The sequence below is a fragment of the Mesoplodon mirus genome (genome assembly GCF_964341445.2).
Source record: "Mesoplodon mirus genome assembly, chromosome: 3".
NCBI classification, from domain to species: Eukaryota; Metazoa; Chordata; class Mammalia; order Artiodactyla; family Ziphiidae; genus Mesoplodon; species Mesoplodon mirus.
In genome coordinates, this window is record NC_138978.1 from 48,118,700 (window position 1) to 48,138,690 (window position 19,991).

The 19,991-nt window shown below is 56.1% G+C and overlaps 1 protein-coding gene across 3 annotated transcripts in view; it reads right to left on the minus strand.

Annotated features, from left to right (window-relative positions):
- Positions 1 to 19,991, minus strand: part of GLIS1 (GLIS family zinc finger 1) — a 227,767-nt gene that overhangs the window by 2,619 nt on the left and 205,157 nt on the right. For 2 of the 3 annotated variants that reach the window (XM_082615911.1, XM_082615910.1), the window contains exons 7-11: positions 15,413 to 15,523; positions 11,013 to 11,145; positions 5,953 to 6,109; positions 979 to 1,157; positions 311 to 478 (exon numbers count right to left, since the gene is read on the minus strand). In XM_082615911.1, coding sequence (XP_082472037.1) covers positions 311 to 478; positions 979 to 1,157; positions 5,953 to 6,109; positions 11,013 to 11,145; positions 15,413 to 15,523 — 748 coding nt within the window. The remainder of the gene's footprint in view (positions 1 to 310; positions 479 to 978; positions 1,158 to 5,952; positions 6,110 to 11,012; positions 11,146 to 15,412; positions 15,524 to 19,991) is intronic. The other variant, XM_082615912.1, reaches the window with a different exon arrangement.

Consider the following 19,991-nt stretch of genomic DNA (forward strand, 5'->3'; position numbering starts at 1 on the left):
ATTCTCAGGGTTTACAACTGTGCCTGGCACACAGTAGGTGCTCAATAAATATTTAAAGGGAAGCATCAGCTAGACAGGGAGCTCCTAGTCTGATTCTTCTCTGTGTCAGAGTGTGGAAGGAACACTGAGGCTGGGGTCAGGCAGCGTGCAAATCCCCACTCTGTGGGGTCCTGGGACTTCCCTGCGCCTTTAGCTCAGCCTCTGTAAAGTGGGGATGACCCTACCTCATAGGGCCGTCCCAAGGCTGCAGGACAATACGCACGAAGCACGCAGCACAGGAATGGAAAGGAGGCATGCAGGCAGGGCTTACCTGTGGCAGGTAAAGGTGCACTGAGGCCATGGTAGCCATTGGGCCGCAGGGGGTTGAAACCGTGGGCCTCCCCGGCCAGTCCGTCCCCACTGGCAGCCTGCTCGGCTGACCGGTAGCAGTCACCATAAGGGAAGCAATTCTGGATGGAGTGGAAACTGCCCTGGTAGCCTGCAGGGGGAGGCAGCGGGGGCTGCATTCAGAGGGAAAATGCCCAGGGAGGGAGGGGACGGTCCCCCACTGCAGTGCTCAGCCCCCCACACTGTCCTGTGGGCCTGGGGGGTGTGAATGAGTGAAGAGAGCCCCAGGGTGGAGAAGGCGCGGGGGGTCCTGCCCTGCATAGGGTTGGGGGAGGTGGTCTGCTTCGGGGGAAGGGACTGTGGGCCCTCCCCCGACTTCCCCTCTGAGATACCCCATCTCTCACTGTTCCTCCAAGCAGCAGGCCAGTCCCACCCCCAGCCATCAAAGGGAACGCTGTTCCCTTTGATGCCTGGTCGATGGAACAAACTCTTCCTCAGCCCCGCCTCCCGGCTTTTCCCAGTGTGGCCCTCAGTGCCCGCCCTCATTCCGAGTACCCACCTGCCACCCCCAGGCCAGTGTCTCCTGCCTCTCGGGCAGCCTGAGTGGAATCGGTGGGTACATATGGAGAGGGCCCCCTGGCCAGAGCTTACCTTGCGGGCTGGGCAGAGGCTGGGGCGGAGGGCTCTGGAAGGGCGGGTAGGGTGGCTTGCTGGGGAGCGTGGGGAAGGACTGGCCCCCTGGAGAATGGCTCTGGGAGGACGGTGGCAGCGGCGGTGGCGCAAGCCCCTTCAGTGGGCTGACCATGGGTGAGAGGAGGCCGGGTCCCAACCTGGAGAGAAGAGACAGCCCTTAGCAGGATGGGCTCTGGGGGCCACAGGCACGCCTGCCACTTCTTGTTCCCCTCCAGCAACGGTGAGCTCACTCACTGACCTGCTCTAACTTACAACAGTGCAGTTAGAAGAGGAAGCTTTTATTTCTGATTATGTTCAAACCGAAATTAAAATTTAAAATCCTGTAAGCTTTAGAGTCCAAAGGAACCAGTAAAGAAAAGCTTCTATTTGGTATTTAGGACTGATAGTCAAGACCACTGGTTATAACCACAACCTCTGGAGTCAACGAAACTGTTTAAAACCCCATCTGCTCTCACTGCCCACGTGACTTTGGGCAAAATGCTTAATGTCTCTGAGCCTTGGTTTCCTCACAGGGTTGCTGTGTTCTCCACCTCGCAACTCCACTGCAACTCTTTACCCAGCCACCCCTGCTGGATCCCCACACCCTGACTCTGTGCAAGCCGCTCTGGCCACTGGCAGGATGAGTCCAGGAACAGCCCCACTGAAAGCCAGGGCAGTTTCTCAGCAGGAGAACATCTCAAGGCACTAACAGTCACCGTTCACTCATTGAACCTCTGCCTTGCTCCAGACTCTGTGAGAGATGTTCACAGATCAGAAAACCAAGGCTCAGAGAGGTTGCCCAAGTTAGTCCCAGCCACACAGCACTGACCCCATGGGTTATGGTGAGGATAAAATTAAGTAAAGCAATGTAGACAAAGCACCCAATATGATGTCAGATACATTCTTAGCCACACTGTGAATCATCAGCATTATCATCAAGGTGAAAGGAAGGGAAACTAGCACTTAGATCTGATGTCCAAATTGGCCTTTAGTCCTCTGCATGGTGTACTTTTAGGGACCTTCTGTCTCCAACTTTGGCCATCTCTCCTCCACTTGCACACATCCTGTGATGGGGGACTCACCACCTCCCTTCGTACACAGCCTGAAGGGGTGTAGGCCTCAGCCTATACTCTCTGGAAGCTCACGTTCTGAAACGAGCCTGCAGCGGCTGAGAGCTGTGCAGCCGCCCTGAACCCAGCTGAGCCCCAGTGGGCTGTCTAACTAGGCTTCATGTCACTGTACACCAGGTTCCTTCCTCTTGCCGCCTTCCTAAGCCTCTGAGGTCTGTTCACAGGAACCCAAGTGACCCTGGGGTCAGGGGAACTTGGCTGAAGGCTTATAGCCTATGAAGCATTTATGTGCACTGCAGAAAGAGGATGAGTGTGAGGGCTCAGAGTCTTTATTTTCTTGTTTGCATTAATGGTTATGTTGGACCATTCACGTTAGAATAGCCTATGAACTCAATGTCACAGCTCCAGGTGAAGCTCCAGGTAACCTTTTCAGGCTAGGCATGTTACCCCTGCCCACCCTCCAACACATGAAGAGGTGTGAACAGACAGATCAGTGCCTCTCTCTGAGGGGAGCAGGACTGTCTCAAAACAAGGAAAGATTTGGGGAAAGGTTGGTTGGCTTCACGTCTGTAGCTCTGCAGGGTCCCCGTGTGCTCTAACTTGGGCATCCTGCTGTCACTGCCCCTGTGATGACACTGCACTGTCATCATTCCCATGTCTGGGACCCCCACCACTGTGTGAGTACGCTGAAGACAGCAGAAAGGGGCTTCCATGCTGGGTCCCTCGTCCCCAGGCCTAGCATCTAAGGCCCTGGAGGTACACGTCAGCCTCCATAAGTTGAGAAACTGATCCTCATCAAGACTCCATGAATTAATTGTCATTATCATCAACATGTATATTTTTAGACCTGTCTCACAGGGCCGTCGAGAGGGTCTACAATTGTGCTCTATAAACTGTGTAGGGCTGTGCACAAGGCATGGGTCCTCATAACCAGTTCTCTCGGCTGAGGCTGGGTCCAGGTGTGGCCAGGAGGGTGGGTCTTCCTCCTTCCAGCCTGCTGGGTGGTACCCTCCTGTCTTATGGCCACCCCATCCTGGCACCCACAGCCCAGTTCTTCCCCGACTTCCTGTCAGTCCCCTCCCCTGGGAGCCTCTGCGGGGAGGGCCAGGCCTGGCCCTCTCAGTTACTCCCTGCTCAGCACCGGGCCTGGCACATAGCAAACAGCTGATAAATACTAACAAATGGGCTTCTGAATCACTCAGCTACAAAATCCAGAGATTAACAGCACTGCAGACTTAAGGAGAACCAGATCCGAAGGGGAAAAAACATGCATTTTCAAAGTTTGTTTCTCCTGTCTCAAACCTGCCATAAATTCCCATTTGCCACCCTCACAGCCAGTGAAATTAAACAGAACACGACTCTCCCCTCAGCAGACGTGAAGGCTGAGGTTATACTGCTCTACCTGAACTCTTTAAAAGGAAAAAAGATCATCTGGAGCTCCTCTTCTGAGTCATGCAAATGATCCCTAAGTCAAATATTTTTGCTTCAATTGGAACCTATAAAAATTAATATAAAACCTCACTGGCCTGGCAGACTAGGGCTTCATATCTCGCACAGGGCCGGGGAGAAAAAACCACCCTATTGAGCGTCTTCTCTGAGCCAGGGTAAACAAATCTGGTCATGAAGTCAGGCCCTCTTAGCATAGTTTTGAGTGAATCAGATAATTCTGTCAAGCTATTTAACTTCCCAGCAAACCACCAGGGAGCTGCGAGTGGCCTTCCATGTTGACTTTGGCAGGACGGGGAGGCTGAAGGCCTTCCCCCCTTCCTCGCCTCTTCTCAGGGGCTGAAAAAAGAAACCCATTCAAGCTGGGCCTGGGCCTGGTGTCAGGCGTGAGGGCCCTTCTCTCGGGCAGCCCAGGGGAGCCTGGGCACCTGGCTGGGGGGATGGCTTGCCCGTTGCTCCTGCAGGCACGGGTGGCCGAGCGGGCCTGGGGTCCTATCTCTGTCCTGTCATCGCTCTGCCTCTCGCTGCAGGAATCCTTGATGGGCACTTATGCAGGCGGCAGGGAGGTGATGAATGAGGTGGAGCAGAGTGCACAGGCCTGAGAGGGGCAAGGCCTCTGTGGTTTATTTTTCTTTGGTTGGCGATGTTTTGGGGCTGGCTGTGGGTGAACAGGTGGCCTGAGCCAGTGGGTGGGGGACAGGGGGGTAGTGTCCAAGGAACCTGTACCGGGTGACACATACAATGTCAGACATGTGTAGCTGATCCTTACCACCTTCCTAGAGGAGGGTATTTTAATGCCCATTTTACAGAAGAGGAAACTGAGGCTCGGGGAGGGCTTGGTTTTCTGGGTCGCCCTTTGCACTCCATCATGCTGCCTCTTTGTGGCTCTTCCCCTACTCATAGCCAGTCTTCCCTGCTCACCCAGGGGTTCATCTCTGACTAGCCCTCCTCTCCCCACCCAGCCAGAGTGTCCTCAGGTCCTGCTCATTCCATGGCACTCATGCCTTCTGAGCGTTCCTCCTCTCTCCCACAGGTGCTGGCTCAGGCTGCCATCCACCCACCTTGGACGATGCAGTCCAGCCCCACACTGCAGGCTGTGCCTTCTCATCCCCAAACCTGACCTGCTCACTGCTCAACACACTTCAGACAGAGTCCTGTCACAGGCCCCGTGATCTGGCCCTGGTGACCGCTCTCTTGAGCTTATCACCCCACACGAAGGTTCAGGCTTCTCAGAACTCACTAAGCTCTCACCACACTTGCCCACGCTCTGGCTGCTCCTTCCTCCCTACCTCTCCACTCGGCCAGCTCCTACTTAACCTTGGAGGCCCGGCTTAACACCACCTCCAAGAAGCCTTCCCTGACATCCTCCCCCACCACACTGGGTTCTTCTCTGGGCTTCCACAGCCCCTTCTGCTTTCTTCCCTGAGGGCACTTGCCCCGCGTCATCAATCCCTGTAGGTCTATCACAGGGAGCTTCAGCAGGGCTGGCTTGGGGCATCAGTGGCCCCAGCACCAGGCCCAGGGCGCTGCCCTCATCAGGGGCTCAATAACTGGACACTGAATGAACGGATGAGGGAGTAGCAAGAGGAGCCCTGGAGAGCGAATTTGGTAATGAACTCAGGCTGGTGGCCCCACACACAGGCAGGCCACGGTTGCAGCCTTGAGAAGGAAGGGCAGGGGAGGAGGAAGGTGATGGGATCAGGCCTTGGGGGATGAGTTTGATCAAGTCAAACTTGGGGGACAAGTTTTGATCAAGCAAAAGTGGCAGGGAGGGCAGGCAGTAGGGCTGTGAGGCTTCCCTCTTCTGTGAGGCTTCCCTCTGCCCGCTTGCAAGGAAAACAGATTTCTGAAGCATTAGGGGCCAGCAATTAGCACATTCCTCGTTTCCAGCCAATAAAATGGCCACAATGGGAACCACCCTGAATGCAGCAAGAGGCCCCCTCCCTGCAGTGATCCTGCAGTAAGGGCTTCTGGACAGCCCTGGCGGGCCGGCCAACGGTCACAGCTGCATCGGCCAGAAGTGGGGACGAGACCAGGCGGGCCTCTCTGCAGTGGGCAGTGGGTAGTCTGCTTACCAAATACACAGTGCAAGCCAAAGAGAAGTCAGGGTGAGGCTCCCAAGGAGGCCTGGCTGTGGAAGCTCAGAATGCAGGGTCGGGTGGGGATGCAGCATCTTCCCAGGGCCGCCCCCCAGGGAGTGGAAGGGGCACGAGGTGAGGCACCGAGAAGCCCCGTACTGATATCAGCCACCTGGTAGGGTTACCGTGAGGCACTGATGAAATCGTGCACAGAGCTCAGTACATGTAAGTGCTGCATAAACGCTGGCTATTTTCATTATTAGTAACAACCATTGAGTGTGTGGGACGCCTGCCCTCACCTGCTGCCCGTGCAGGTGCCCACCTGCTGTCCCGGAGGAGGACTGGCTTGCTGTACATACCCATCCCTGGTGCTCTCAGCCGTGGGCAGAGGGGACAGATGGTGGTGGGAACTGGTGGTGGCGTCCAGTGGGTGGTGCCTGGAAGGGACATCGTGCATAGGGGGCAGGATGCTTGATGCGAGCCCGTTATGGGGGGTGATGGAGCCAGGATACATGCCTGCAGGGAAGCAAACAAATATCACTGGGCTTCGGCCACTCCCTAGAGATGGCTGTGGATGCCCCAGAAGCTGTGTGCCTGCGGAGAGAGAAAGACAAGAAGGGAAACCAGCGAGGTTGTATTCACAGAAGGTTAGGGGCCCAAACGGGGGAGATGATGGCCCCACTCTGCTCTGTTCACGCTGTAGCTGAAGGGCTGTGTGCGGGGCTGAGGTCTGTGCTGAGAGCAGAGGTGGACTGACAGGGGCTGTCAGAGGCAGGGGGTGGTCGGGCTGTGTGTGTGCACACGTGTGTGTTTACTGGGGCAGAGGGGTGTTGAATGGAGCAGGCTGCCTCAAACCTCTGGGGCTCTTCTGGGAAAGAAGGGGCTTGCTCTGTGTAGCCCCAGTAGACAGAGACCCTGGAATGAAGAGAAGTTTGAGAGAAGCAGACTTTAGCTCCAGGCCTGGCCGTTCCTTCTAATAGGCAGAGCTGCTGTAGGGTCACAGGCTGCCTTTGGAGAAAATTAACTACCCAACCCCAGAGATGTGCAAGCAGCGCCGGGATGTCTGCTGTGAGGGGTTCGAGAGAGAGGATGACTATGCTAGCTGGATGGCAGGCTGGCCTGGGAGACTTGGGAGAAGGGATACCACAGATGGCTGTGTAGGCTGTACACTGCACAAGGGTCCCAACCGAGGAGAGGTGTCAGCCATGCTCTAGTCTCAGATTCTAAACCGCTAGAAGACACCTGCAGGGTGGTACCACCTTTTATCACCTTTTACTCTCAAGGGTCTTACCCTTGTTAAGAAGACAGGTGGGCTAATGAATCAAATGGGGAACACTAGTCAGTCCAGGGTCCCAACTGAGGGTCTGAGAGTAGTTACTGAGGCCACTGCTTCCCAAATGCCTTCACCAAGGAACCGCAATTAGAGGGGAGAATGAACCCCAACTCTGGGACTAGAGCCTGAGAAGGTCACAGAAAAGGCTGCAAGTTTCGACATTCCCTATTTCATCTGAAAAAAAAATGAGGCCAATTTTGCACCCCTTCTTTAATCTGGCCATGTTTATTTGAACATTAATAGAAATTGACATCCTTTTCCCAGAAATCAGTTCATCAAGTTGACGCCCTGGGAGGACTCTGTGGACCTGGGGGCTGTGCCCCGAGCTGCACTGATGCAGTGTCCACTCTGACTGTCAGCAGCTACATTTCAAATATCACTCTGGTCATCGTGGATCCAGACCCAAGGTTCTTAGCACCTCATGAGGACCATCTGAGAACACACCACACTCTTTTCATGGATGCAGTAAAGGAGGCACTTTTACCTTCTTAGGTGGTTCTAAGCCTAGCCCATCCCAGGCCTGCAAGTCAGGGAACTACTACCAGGAACTGAGCAGGGCTATGGCAGGGAGTGCAAACTCAATGCCTTAGGTGGCACGGCAGGGAGCAAAGTAAATGAACCGGCAGGGTTTACGGTAGGGGACTGTGGCACCACATAGGTTGTAGACCAAACAGTTTGCAACCCCTGGCCAGGAGTTAGAGCAACAGACGTCCTATGGAAGGGTTACATTAGGTGAAATTCTAATCTATTATTAACAACAGTTAATTAAGAATATACTATGCGTCAAGCTCTTTTTCCACACTATCAAGTTTAAGCATCTCAGCAACTGTCAATCGGGCAGATAATATGATCTCATTTTAAGATGAAGAAACTAAGTCTTAAGAACTTCAGTGATTTGTCAAAAGTCATGCAATGGGCAGCTAGCTAATCAGGCCTCCCAAGTGATACCAAGAGAAAGTCCATTTAGAGCCAGGCCCGGGAAACGGCCTGGGGCTCCAGCTCAGGCTGCAGCCTGGATGTCTGGCTAGGGGCCTCTGGTCCAGGCTTCACTGTGGGCTGCCTGTGAGACCCAGGCTCTGAATGGGCTCTCGGGAGCCTCTGCCTCTCAGCCCCGGTCCCTCCCGCTCCGTCTCGGGGACCTCTGTTCCCACGGGCAACATCCATCAGCCGTCTCCTTCGGCCATACATCCCTCCCAGCTTGGTCAGGAAGGCACAGGAGCGGGTTTCTGCGGATGGGGCCTGGCTCAGCACTGCTCACGGCCTGCTCCACTCACCGCTCTCTACGGCACCTCCGCACCTGCCATCTTGAACCCATTTGGGAGTCTGACAGCTGGGAAGGCCTAGAATCCTGATAAATCCTGTTCCCTCTCCCTCAGCCGTGCTGACCTCATGCTTCTCATGTCCTCACTGCCCATCGTGTTACCAGGGTCAGCTGAGGGACGCCTGCCAGGTGAGCTCCCGAGGGTTTCCTGTAAAGAGAGCTGGTCCTCCCTGATGAGAGACAAGCTAGAGGGGGCTTCCTATAGTCAGACAAATGAAGATTTGAGGCCGCCCTCACCAGCCCCTCTCTAACCTCACCGCTCTGTTCTGGACTCTTCTGTCCACACTCATCGAATCTGTGCCATTCCCCCTGCCTTTGCCCTGCCTGGTCCAGGTCCCTCTCTGTATAGCCCCCTGAGGATGAACACACGGTAGGCGGCTGAGTATGTGGACATGGGGCCTGCCCGTTCTCTCCCCAGAACATACCACTTCAGGCTGTAAAGCAGCATCATCAATCACCAGCCGTGAGCACTTAACCTCTGGCCCCAACATCTGTTCCCAACTGTGCCTCAGGCATCTATCTGCTGTAGGGTCTGCAGAAGAACCTGACGGCTGAATCCCTGGGGGACCCAGGACTCCTGGGTTTGCCTGGCTGGTCCTTTTCTCCCCACTGTGCTGGAAGCAGCTCAAGGACAGGGACTAGAACAGAGCCTGGCACACAGTAGGTGCTCAGTATGGCGAGGTGCAGCATTGGCAGCAGGGAGGCAACAGACGGTTTGGTTGAGGGCACAGACTGCAGTCAGATGGCCTGGGTTGAAATTGGCCTCTGCCATTTACTGGTTGTGGAACCTCAGCAAAAAGTTACTTAAGCTCTCAAGGCCTCAGTTTCCTCATCTGAAAAAGAAAGAGCATACTAGCATGTACTTTCTGAGGCTGACGTGAGGATTACGTTAGTGAACACACATATGTATAGGCCCTAGAACGGCTCCTGGCAGCACATATTCAATAAATGTTGGCTGTTGCATTATTAGGAGATGGATGAGTAAATAGTTACTCTTCTCCTTCACCATGAGACACAAAAATAATGACAAAATTCTCAGTCACATGGGTTCATATAAGGGATCACATCCACAGTCCCATTTGTTGCCACGGCAGGTGTGGGACGGGGCAGGGAACTGAGGCTCGGGGCAGGGGAAACACCCCTCACTCATTGTGGGGGCGGGTCTGGGCAGGCTTGGTATCACCCCCGTGCCCTTCCCGTCCACGATGCTGCTACAGTGACTCCACTTCTCATCTGCAGCATGGGCTCACTGGTGACTGGATGAGATGATGTCTGTAAAGTGACCGGCCCAAGCAGGTGCTCAAGAGATGGTTGCTGCTGGTTCCGACCGCTCTCCCTGGGACAAGCCCTGGGATAGCATCTGGGACAACAGGCTTCCAAATTGGATCTGCTGACTTTTCTGGATGACCTTGGGTCAGTCCTTTTCCTTCCCAGACCTGAGTCCTCCCAGGGTAAAAATGATGCAGCTGCAGGACCTCAACCCCAGGGTAGCCATTATTAATCAGTCTCAGCCCTCTTTCCTGCTGAGCCTCAGAATCCTTCTCAACACACAGCTCCAGGCACAGGCAGCTGGCACTTGAGATGCAAACCTTTATCCCTAGACTAGGTCATCCCTAGGGTCTCTTCTCTACTAGGGTCCCTATTTTAGCAACTCTGACCCTATAAGAAGCAGCCATGGCAGACGGACCCCCTAGCTGGAGGGAGGTGGGTGTGGTCCCTCCTCCGTGGACCCATCCTCCTGGGGTGTCCTCACCTTTGTGGACCTGTATGAGCACAGACCCTGTGAAGGGGAAACACCTTCTCTTCCCGAGGTTGTTTGGTAAAGTGCTTTGACACAGTTTTAAATTTGCTGCAACTCTAAGGCTGTGGGGGGAGAATTAAAAAAAACTAGAAAACAAAATATGTTTAAAATGGTTGGGGTAATTCAAGAAATCCCGAAGGGTGGGAAAAGCTTTCTGCTCTGATACTGTGGTTTCTTTGGGGGTTGGGGAGCGGGTAGAGCACAAGTATTATCAGCTGGAATCCACAGGCCACACTGCCCTTTTCTGGGCTGGATTCCCAAGCATCCAGGAATTCCTGCCAGGGCCTGAGACCTGCTCCATGGCCCGCAGCAGCTGGGAGGGACACACAGGCTGCCTCGGCTGGACCAGAGGCTCTGAGTGTCCGGATGGATAGGCTGCAGGGTTCCAGGGGTTTGGCGGGCCCTATCTTATGATGAGCTGGAACTGATTATGGCCAAGCTGCCCACCCTCTCAGAGCCTCGGTTTTCTCCTCTGAAGCAAGGAGTCGTAGTGGGGAGTCCATGGGACTTTAAGTTGGGGTCCAGGCCTGAGCCCTGAGGCAGGTCCTGAAGGAAGTGCAGGAGCTGCCTTCGTGAAGGGGAGGGGAGTGGAGGCTGGCACGGTGTGTACAGTGGTTCAGAGTCAAGAGGGAACATGGGGTGTTCGGGAACTGCGTCCAACATGCCAATGTTGGGGCAGGAGGCCGCCAGGAGTGCCTAGGCCCAGTGAGGCCTGAGAGGCCCAGCTGGGAGGAGCCTGAGCTTCATCCCATGGGCAATGGGGAGCCACAGAGGAGTGTGAAGGAACATATGCCTGGTCAGATAAGCTGCAGAGTCAGTAAGCCCCAAGGAGTGGGTGCCCTCCAGCAGGACATGCCCACATGGCCCCTGCTGCCCAGAGAGCCTGGCCGTCCTCCTGGAGGGCTGGGTCCAGGAAGGGGCCCCTCCGGGCTGTGCGCCTAGCCCTGCCTCCCTGCTTGCGTACCTGGGAGCAGCTCCTGGCTCAGGGTGCGGCCACCCTTCCCGTTGCTGGCAGCCAGCTGTGTGGATGCGTGGAGCTGCTGTAGGGCCAGACACTCGGTCAGGACATCGGCCTCAGCATCAGGGCACATGTGCAGCTGGGGAGTGAGCAGAGAGAGAGAGTGTTAGCGTGAGACCACCTGCCCACCGGCAACCCTCGCTTTAGGGGACAGGGCAGGAAGGACAGTGGCCCCAGGGCACGACCCCTCCCTCACTGTACCTCAGTTTCCTCATCTGTCAAATGGAGCTAATTATGTACACAGTGAAGGTTGTGTTAGTTCAGGGCTGAGAAGCAGATGCTAAGGGAAGATTGAACATGCAAGGGTTTTAATAGGGAGAGAAAACTGGGAGAGCCGTCAGACCAAGGGAAGGAGGGAGGGAGAGGAAGCTTCCTCGACTGCGAGCCTAGGTACCAGGGAGTCCTCAGGGAGCCAAAGTCTGCTGGGAGTCAGGGGGGTCCAGGTCTCCCAGGAAGGGGTCTGGTCTCACATCCCCACAGGGCCTGCCGGGCTCAGTCTCTGGCTGGGAGCGCCCGCAGGAGGGGTGGCCTCGGCACAGATGCCGAGAGGGCATCAAAGTGCAGCAGTTGGGGCCTTCCAGGTAGCTGGAGCTCTGTGAGGCCCATTCTTGGGGCTGCTGCCGGGGTGACTGATGCCATGGAGTAAGATACAGGGGGCACGCGCAGTAAGTGTCTCCTCTCTGGCTCTCTGCTCCCCTGCCCGTAATAAGCAACAATACCCATCAGGCCAGGCTGCTGTGAGGAGTGATGAGAGGATGGGCATGAACGTTTGTTGAAGGTGCTGTGTCAAGGGCTGGCTGGCTCCACTGGCAGAGTCCCCCAGGCTCACATGACAGTGGGCTCACTGGGTCGATACCTGGCCTTGAGGGTGTTGGCTAAGAGTATGCTTGGGCGGGCGAGTCTTTGGCCAACCGCCCTCAGCTGTCCCTAAAGACTTGAGCTCGACACCTCAGACCATCTTCACGTCTCAAGATGGGGCCAGATGGGCACAGGGAGGGGCTGGTTGGGGCCCTTGGGCAATAGGGGGGGTGGCATGCACCAGGATGGGAGGGCCCCTTCTCCCAGGGAAATCCTAAACCTGACCACCATCAGAGTCCTGAAGATTGACTTGTCCAAACCCTCATTTTATCTGGGACAAAACCGACCCAGAGAAGGCAAGAGCCTTGTCGCATGTCACACAGCAGCTGGGAGTCAGCCCTGAGGGGTTTTCTACCTGCTCAGGCCAGCTAGGCCAGCACCCAGGCTTGGGGAAGGCATGCCCAGCCTCCCAATGGGCTCTGAGCTCCCTGACCCAGCAGCTGTTTTCCATGTAAGTTAAGTTTCTGGCAAAAGAGGGCCAAGGCATGTTCTTACAGACCGCAATGTCGATCGGATTAGGAGCAGCGGGAGAGGAGAATTAAGGAAGAAAAGCATTTCTAATTCTCTCTGAAACGCAGCAGGGCTGCCAAAGAGCTGTCATAATACAAGGGTCGCTTTACCCAGAAAGATACATCATCCCCGATGGCTTTTAATGGATGCTTATTGTTGGGAAGTTTGCAGATCTGCGGCCCCAGGTCCCTGGGGCTCAATGCAAGCCAAGCACAGGGCCTGGGAAAACCAGGGCAGGATTCTGGTCCTTGGGCACCAGTCCGCTTGGGACAGAAGCCCCCCTGGCGTGGAGCCTGGGCCAATCCCTGTCCCTGCCCAAGCCCCTCAACCTGAGAGCACTGGAGAGAGCTTGGCCCTGGAAGCAGATGGGTCTGGCACTGTCACTCCCACACTGAACAACTCTGGGCAGATTTGTTACCTCTCTGAGCCTCAGTTTCCACATCTCTAAAATGGGGGGGAAATTGCCCACTTCCTAGTTATAGTGAGGGTTATAGTGAGAACTAGATGAGATACAGTCTGTGAAGCACCAGGCTTGTCTCTCCTTTCTCAGGGTGAACGTGTGTTCACGGTGAGCTCGTGGCCCATGCTGTGAACGTGTCCCTTCTCTGCTCTACTGCTTCCAGGGGCTCCCAAGCCTGTCTGTCCCCTCCTCATTGTCTTTGCCACAGAGGCCTGCTTGCTTCTAGCACCTCATCTCTGTATACACCCATCCCACAGACTACAACAGTCTATTTCTCCAGCCTCTTGGCCTTGCTCTGCTTTATTCACGCCGTATCCACAGTTCTGAGAACAGTGCCTGGAGGACAGGAGCTGCTCCATAAACCTTTGCCGAACAAATCAATGGGCTCTTCCCCTCTGTCCTCCTCTGTCATGCTCATGTCCCCAGATTGGCCCCTGGTGTTTCTCTTCCCCCCACACCCTCCCTGGCACTCAAGCACCCATGGCCCCAGTGGTCCTCAGGAGATGTGGGTTAAACCCAGCGGCTCACACACCACCTGTCCAAAACAGAACCTGCTGCTTTCTTCTGCAAACCTGCTTCTTTCTTAGATTCTCTTTCCCGGTGAAGGGGACCACCATCCATTCGTCCGTCCTGCCCCCAAACATCTGACACTGATGCCCTTCGGCCAGTCCCCCCACTGCCCAGCCAAGCAGTCGCCAAACCCAATCCCCTCCCACCTTGCCCCAGGTCAGCCTCCACTGTCTCCCCTGCTCCCTAGCAGCGGCCTCCCTGCCTTGAATTTCCCTCCAACCACCTCGATCCATTCATTCTCCACTAGGCCCCAGAGCCATCTTTCAGGGTGACATGTCCCTTTTTTGCTTATAACCCCTCGATGGCACCCCCTGTCCTCAGGACAGCCCAGACTCCTCTGCAGGGCTTTGGGCTGTCCTGTCGCCCTGTCCCCCCCGCCTCCCCTTCGTGTGGCTTGCTGCTCAGCTCCGAGACAGGTAGGGAGCCCACTGGTCCTCGCATAGTGAGTTAAGCTTCAGTTCCTCTCTTTTTTTTTTTTTTTTTGCAGTACGCAGGCCTCTCACTGCTGTGGCCTCTCCCGTTGCGGAGCACAGGCTCCGGACGCGCAGGCTCAGCGGCCATGGCTCACGGGCCCAGCCGCTCCGTGGCATGTGGGATCTTCCCGGACCAGGGCACAAACCCGTGTCCCCTGCATCGGCAGGCAGACTCTCAACCACTGCGCCACCAGGGAAGCCCTTCAGTTCCTCTCTTGCGCACCGTCTTCACCGGCCCAATGCTTACTCCTTCTTCAAGACTTAATGACAACACCCACCGACTTCTGTTCTGAACTTTTACTTTGGCCAAGTACTGTTCAAAAACCTTGACATAGATTTACTCATTTAATCCTCATGAAAACCCTTTAAAGCAAGTCCTCTTTGCCCCATCTGACAGCTGAGGACATGAAGAACAAAGGTGCTAAGACACGTGCCCGAGGCCATGGGGCTAGTAACGGTGAGCCCGCAGGCTGGCCAGAGCGCACACCACTGCCCCCACCCCTGGCCCCATGTCACTTCTTCCACGACCCTCCCATTCCCACCCTGACGGGCTAGAGCCCCTTCTCTGTGCCCTGACTGTTCTCTGCGCACGTCTATTGCAGTCTTTGTCATATCTCTTTATGTCTGTCTCTCACTGCCAGGTCCCCATTGAAGGTGGGGACCATGGTTTTGTATTTTTGCATCCTTGATGCTTAACATCAAATATTTATAAACAAGCCATGGCCAGTGGGCAGATGGATGAGAGAGGAGCTGGTGGACAGTCTGTGGGTGGATAAATGTCTGCTGGCTGAGGGTGAGGAAGTACAGATCTTCCTCAGCTTATAACGGAACCACATCCCCAATAACCCATTGTAAGTTGAAAATATCACGAGTCAAAAATGCACTTAATACACCTAACCTACCAAACACCATAGCTTAGCCTCACCTACCTTAAATGTGCTCAGAACACTTACACGGACACAAAGCCTATCTTCTAATAAAGTGTTGAATAGCTCATGTGACATATTGGATACTGTCCTGAAAGTGAAAAACAGAATGGAGGTCTGGGAACAGAATGGCTGTTAGCATATCAGCTGTTCACCCTAGTGATTGTGCAGCTGACTGGGAGCTGTGGCCACCACCGCTGCCCAGCGTCACGAGAGAGGATCTACTGCACATCGCAGGCCTGGAAAACGATCAAAACTCAAAAATCAAAGTATGCTTTCACTGAATTTGTAAAAATACCATTGTACCATCGTAAAGTTGAACAATTGTAAGTTGAACCATCATAAGTCAAACCATCGTAAGTCAGGGACTGTCTGGACACTTGGGCTGGTGGGAGGGCAGATGCAGGGCAGGGGACAGCGGCACCCTTGGACGTGGAAGGCTGAATGCATGCAAGCAGTGTGGCTTGTACCTGCCTTGATGCTGGACGGGTGGCTGGGAGGCTGGGTGGGGGCATCTGCAGAGATGGGCCTGGAACGGAGCCCTCTTACCTTCTTACGCACCTGCTGCTCTTTGGCTGAATGGGCCTTCACGTGCTTGCGGAGGGAGCTGGGGTCTGTGTAGCGCTTGGAGCAGCCAGGGATCTGGCAGGCGTATGGCTTCTGTAACATCAGAGGGCAGAGGTGGGGTGAGTGAGGGTCCACCTGCCAGGCCCAAGGTACCGCTGCATGGCCTGCAGTGGGGAGGACGACTGGGCAAGGGGCGGCTGCAGGCTCACACCCTGTCCCTCCCTCCGTGTCCTGGGCCAGGAGGGGTCTGCCACAGCCAGGCCTGCCGATGGGTGCGGGGAAGGTGCCTGGCCTGGCGGTGAAGGAGGGGGTTTGTGTCTCCATTCTAGCCTCATGCTGGGACCTCAGGTAAGTTGCCTCCCCTCTCTGAGTCTCACTTTTCTCCTCTGCATAATGGGGCCAACTGAGTTTTAAGGATTCTTTCTTTCAGCTCTAACACTAGCTCGGAGAAAATATACCCTTTGGGGCTCGTGGCTGCAGAGAAGCAGCAAGTGGACAATGAGTAAACTGAGGCTGTTGCCTTGGAGAGGAGGAGGAGGAGGGCAGGGAGATGGGGGAGAGGGGGCAGCAAAGGGCAGGGCGGGCACAAACATGGAGCCAAGCTGCACAACGGCAGGGCCCGGGCTGGGAGCAACTGACCAAAACTTGCCGTGGGTCCAGAATCTCAGGTCCTTGACCCAACAGTCATGGGAGACCAGAGGGAACTGGATCTCAGACACAGCCCTGGGGAGGCTGGGCCTCCATCTGCGCCCTTTGCATCCCTTCCCCTCAGAGCCCCATCCCTCCTCTAGAACGAATGCATGCCCACCGCCTCCCCTGGTTCCTGTCCAGACCCTACCCTGCTCTCTGCGCCTCCAACCTCCCCTCACACTCACAGCCAGAGGGCCTTTCTCACAGGCCTGGCCATGGTCCCACCTAACCCCCCCTTGGCTCCCTGGTGCCCTTGGATACAGCCCATGTCCGGGCACTGAAGGCCCTTTATGACTTGGGCCCTGCTTGAGTCCTCACCCCTCCCCCTGCCCCTGCACACCCACCGCCCAGCCCTCGTCACCTCCTCTCCAACCTCTCCTTGAGTCTTCTTCCCACTGCCACCTCCCGAGCTTCCACGGGCAGCGCTGTCCACCTGCGCTGCTGGGTCTGTTCAGTGGTGAGTTTTCCTCAGGGGAGGCTCCCTTCTGATTCATCTCAGGGCCCAGGGTCTGACCCAGGGCAGGGACCCTGTGGCTCTAACTGGATTCTGAGCTCTCTGTAGGGGCCTCCACAAGACCTTGCTTGGGGACTCCAGCTGCTACTTGAAGTCCCTAAGGCGCCCTTTTTGAACACATCTAGGGGCTCCAATTTCTCGGGGCCTTCTGGCCTCCAGCGACTGCAGGGGATGTCATGGGGAGGGGACGTTTGGAGGTGATGCCTATGTCCCCGTCAGACACGCCCACTGGAACTGCCCCCCAAACCTCAAGGCGAGTCAGCCCCGCTGGACCTCGTGGGGAGGGGGAAGCAGAAAGAGACGGCCATACCTTGGTGCTGCTTCGGAGAGGTGCCAGGTTAAAGAAACGGAGGAGAGCAAAAAGAGAGAGACAGAGTAGTGAGAGGCTTGCCTTGCTGAAAGGAAGGTATGGGCGGGAGGGTGGAAGGCAGGCCTCAGACCTGTCCCCACACCACCACACAGAGACACAGACCAACACGCTACAGGGTCCCTCTCACACAGGCCTGCTCCCTACCCCAACATAGGTACGCATGCGTGCATGTGCGTGCACACACACACATACACACACTTTCTCTCATGGGCCCTACCCTGCCCTGCCCCAGGCCCGGTCCCCTGGGGACACTGATACAAATCCACACGCTTTTGTCAAAAAGCAAACAAACAGAGCTCCGTGTGTGCAGGCACCCTCGCCTGGAAAGAGGGCACAAGGCCCATCTCTGTGTTTGTTTTTCCAGGGCCTGACGTGTGTAGAACATTCCTCTGGCCCAGCTCCCTCATGAGCCCTCAGGAAACCCTGTGGCTGTCCCAAGCAGAAGCCAAGCCCCGGGCCTGGAGTCACCACACCAGCTCCAAAGCCTCATTAATAGCAGGACGCTCACGGCCGTGCTGTGAGCGTGGAGCACCTCACAGAGCCCTCCTGATCTGTGCTCAAGACAGCTCCTCACCTACTGAGTCCCCACAGTGCAGGCCCCGTGCTCGGGGCTGGCCACCCACGATCTTCTTTCAGTCTCACACCCACCCCGTGAGAAGCACCCGCACTTTGCCAATGAGGATATCGAGGCTGATGCTTTGCCCAAGATCTCACAGTGAGTGGCATGCCCGTGACACTCTGCTAGGGTCCCCCTTCTCTTCTGCAGCCCTGAAGGGTCCAGGGAAGTGGGCAAAGGAGAGATTATCACCCCCTTCTTCCCTATAAGGAAATGGAGGCCAGGGCAGGATGGTCTGTGGCAGTCGGGACACGAACCCCACATGGAGCGCCTGGGACATGGCAGGGTTTAGTCAGCATTCAGTGAGTCATAGGTCAAGAAAGGAGGGACTCAAGTTTGCTGTGCAGATTCTGTGTCTGGGCTCCACATCTGTCACCTCAGTTGATCCCCTATCCCTCTCATGTGAGGTAGGTGTTTGAGGAAACTGAGGCCAGAGAGGATGGGTGGCGGTCCTGGGACCTCCGGGACCAGGTGGAGGGCCAGGGTTAGAACCCAGGCTGGTTCTCTCCAGGATGTCCCGCTGCTTTCCTGCCCACGGAGAGAATCCCATGTTTTCTGGCGCCAGAGGGGAGCTGGGGACACGACTGGGTCCTCTCTGGAAAACAAGGCCCAGCCTACATGGGGCTGACCCGATGGGCCTGAGCCTCGGGCGCTGGGAAAGCAAAGTAGTCACGGGGTGGGGTCCGCCTGCATGTCTCCATGGGGCTGGAGTACGTGGGGGCTGCTCTTGGTGGCTGCACCTCCCGGGCTTGACCAGGACTTTCTGGGGAGACGCAGGCCTGAGACAACCCTGCGGGCTCATTCTGGGCCTGACCCGACCCAGCCCTCGGAGCTCTGTTCACACACCAAGCTGGGGCCAGAGGCGTGTTGCTTTGGGGCTGGGTCCAGGAAGTGCAGTAAGGGGAAGGGAGGAAGGGGGTGAGTCAGGGTAGGTGACCCTGAGATCCTGGAGGGACGTCGCTCGGGAGGAGGGGGCTACAGAGAGGCCTGGTGCTGTTGAGGCTGCCTTGTGGCCTCTGGGAGATGTAACCAGGGTGCTGGGGCACAAGCCATGCCTCTCAGGGTTGGGACAGGTGCCAAGGGCCCCAAGGGCTGGGCATGTGAGGAGGTAACAAAGGCAGAGGGATTTGGGAAGAAGATACCTCTTCACTTCATGTCCCCAACCCCCGTGACAGTGAGCCTGAGAGGGGAGGGGTGGGGACAGTGGTCGGGCTCAGGTTGGGGGGAGGGCTCTCCCTTCCCACCCTCTCCCCTCGGACCTTCTCCCCTTTTCTAGCAAGGGGCAGCAGACTTGGGGTCAGGCAGACTGGGTGGCATCCCAGCTCCGCCACTTACCAGCTGTGTGACAGTCAATGACTTCATCTCTGACTTTCAGTTTCTTTGTTTGCAAGATGGGGATAGGCCCCTACACCTTGTGGTTTGTCATTAGGATTAAACTGGGGGACAGCGTGTGTAATATTAGGGGAGAGGGGAGGTATGTAGAGCATTCTGCCCAGGGCCTGAGCCTGGCCCCAAAATCTGACTTCCCTGCTATTTTCTGCTACCTACTTCTCCCATCTTTTTTGGGTCTTGGTTTTCCCAGCTATAAAACCCCAGAGGGCCTCTAGCTCTGACCTCTATTGTTATGTGGCTTCCAATTTACCCCGGAGGGGTCAGTCGCCCTCCTGGGCCTCTGTTTCTTCATCTGTATATCTGTATACTGGACAGGCTGGGCTGGACGGCCACACAGGTCTCCCAGCCCCCGACCAGCAGAGTTCCCCAAACATTTGCACAAAATGCAGAGACACAGGCCAGTGGCCCAGACGTGGAATCTGGCTACGGACCCGTCTCCTGCTGCATATGGGGGCTGGGGGCCTCCCAGGCTGGGTGCATCCCACCACATAGGCCCTATGAGACTGGGGTGAGGCCCAGTTCTGAGTCAGCTCTGCCACCTTCCAGCTGAGTAGTGAAGTGGCCAGAGCCCCGCTTCCCTCATCTGTCAAATGGGCTAGTGACCCCCTGACTGGCAGGGTCATTGTGAGATCGTGGCAGACGATGTTCTAGGATGTGCTCTGCTAACCGCTGAGGTCTGTATGCACAAGAGAGAATGCTTGGACCGATGCCGTGATGGAGCTGCAGGTTATCACACTGGCACAAACAAGGGAAAGGAGGTGGACACACGGGCATCTGGGGCCCAGGCCACTATTCCAGGGGCCTGAGTCTTAGGCCCTGCTCACCTGAACCCCTCACCCACCTTGCCTGGGAGATACAGAATGGCCCTGGAGAGCCTCTGGCCTGTCTCCATGGAGGGAGTGGGTGGGAAGAGCAGGGAGGACCTGCTCTGGGGGTGACTGACAGGCCTGGGGATAGGATGCAGGATGTGAGCCCACCC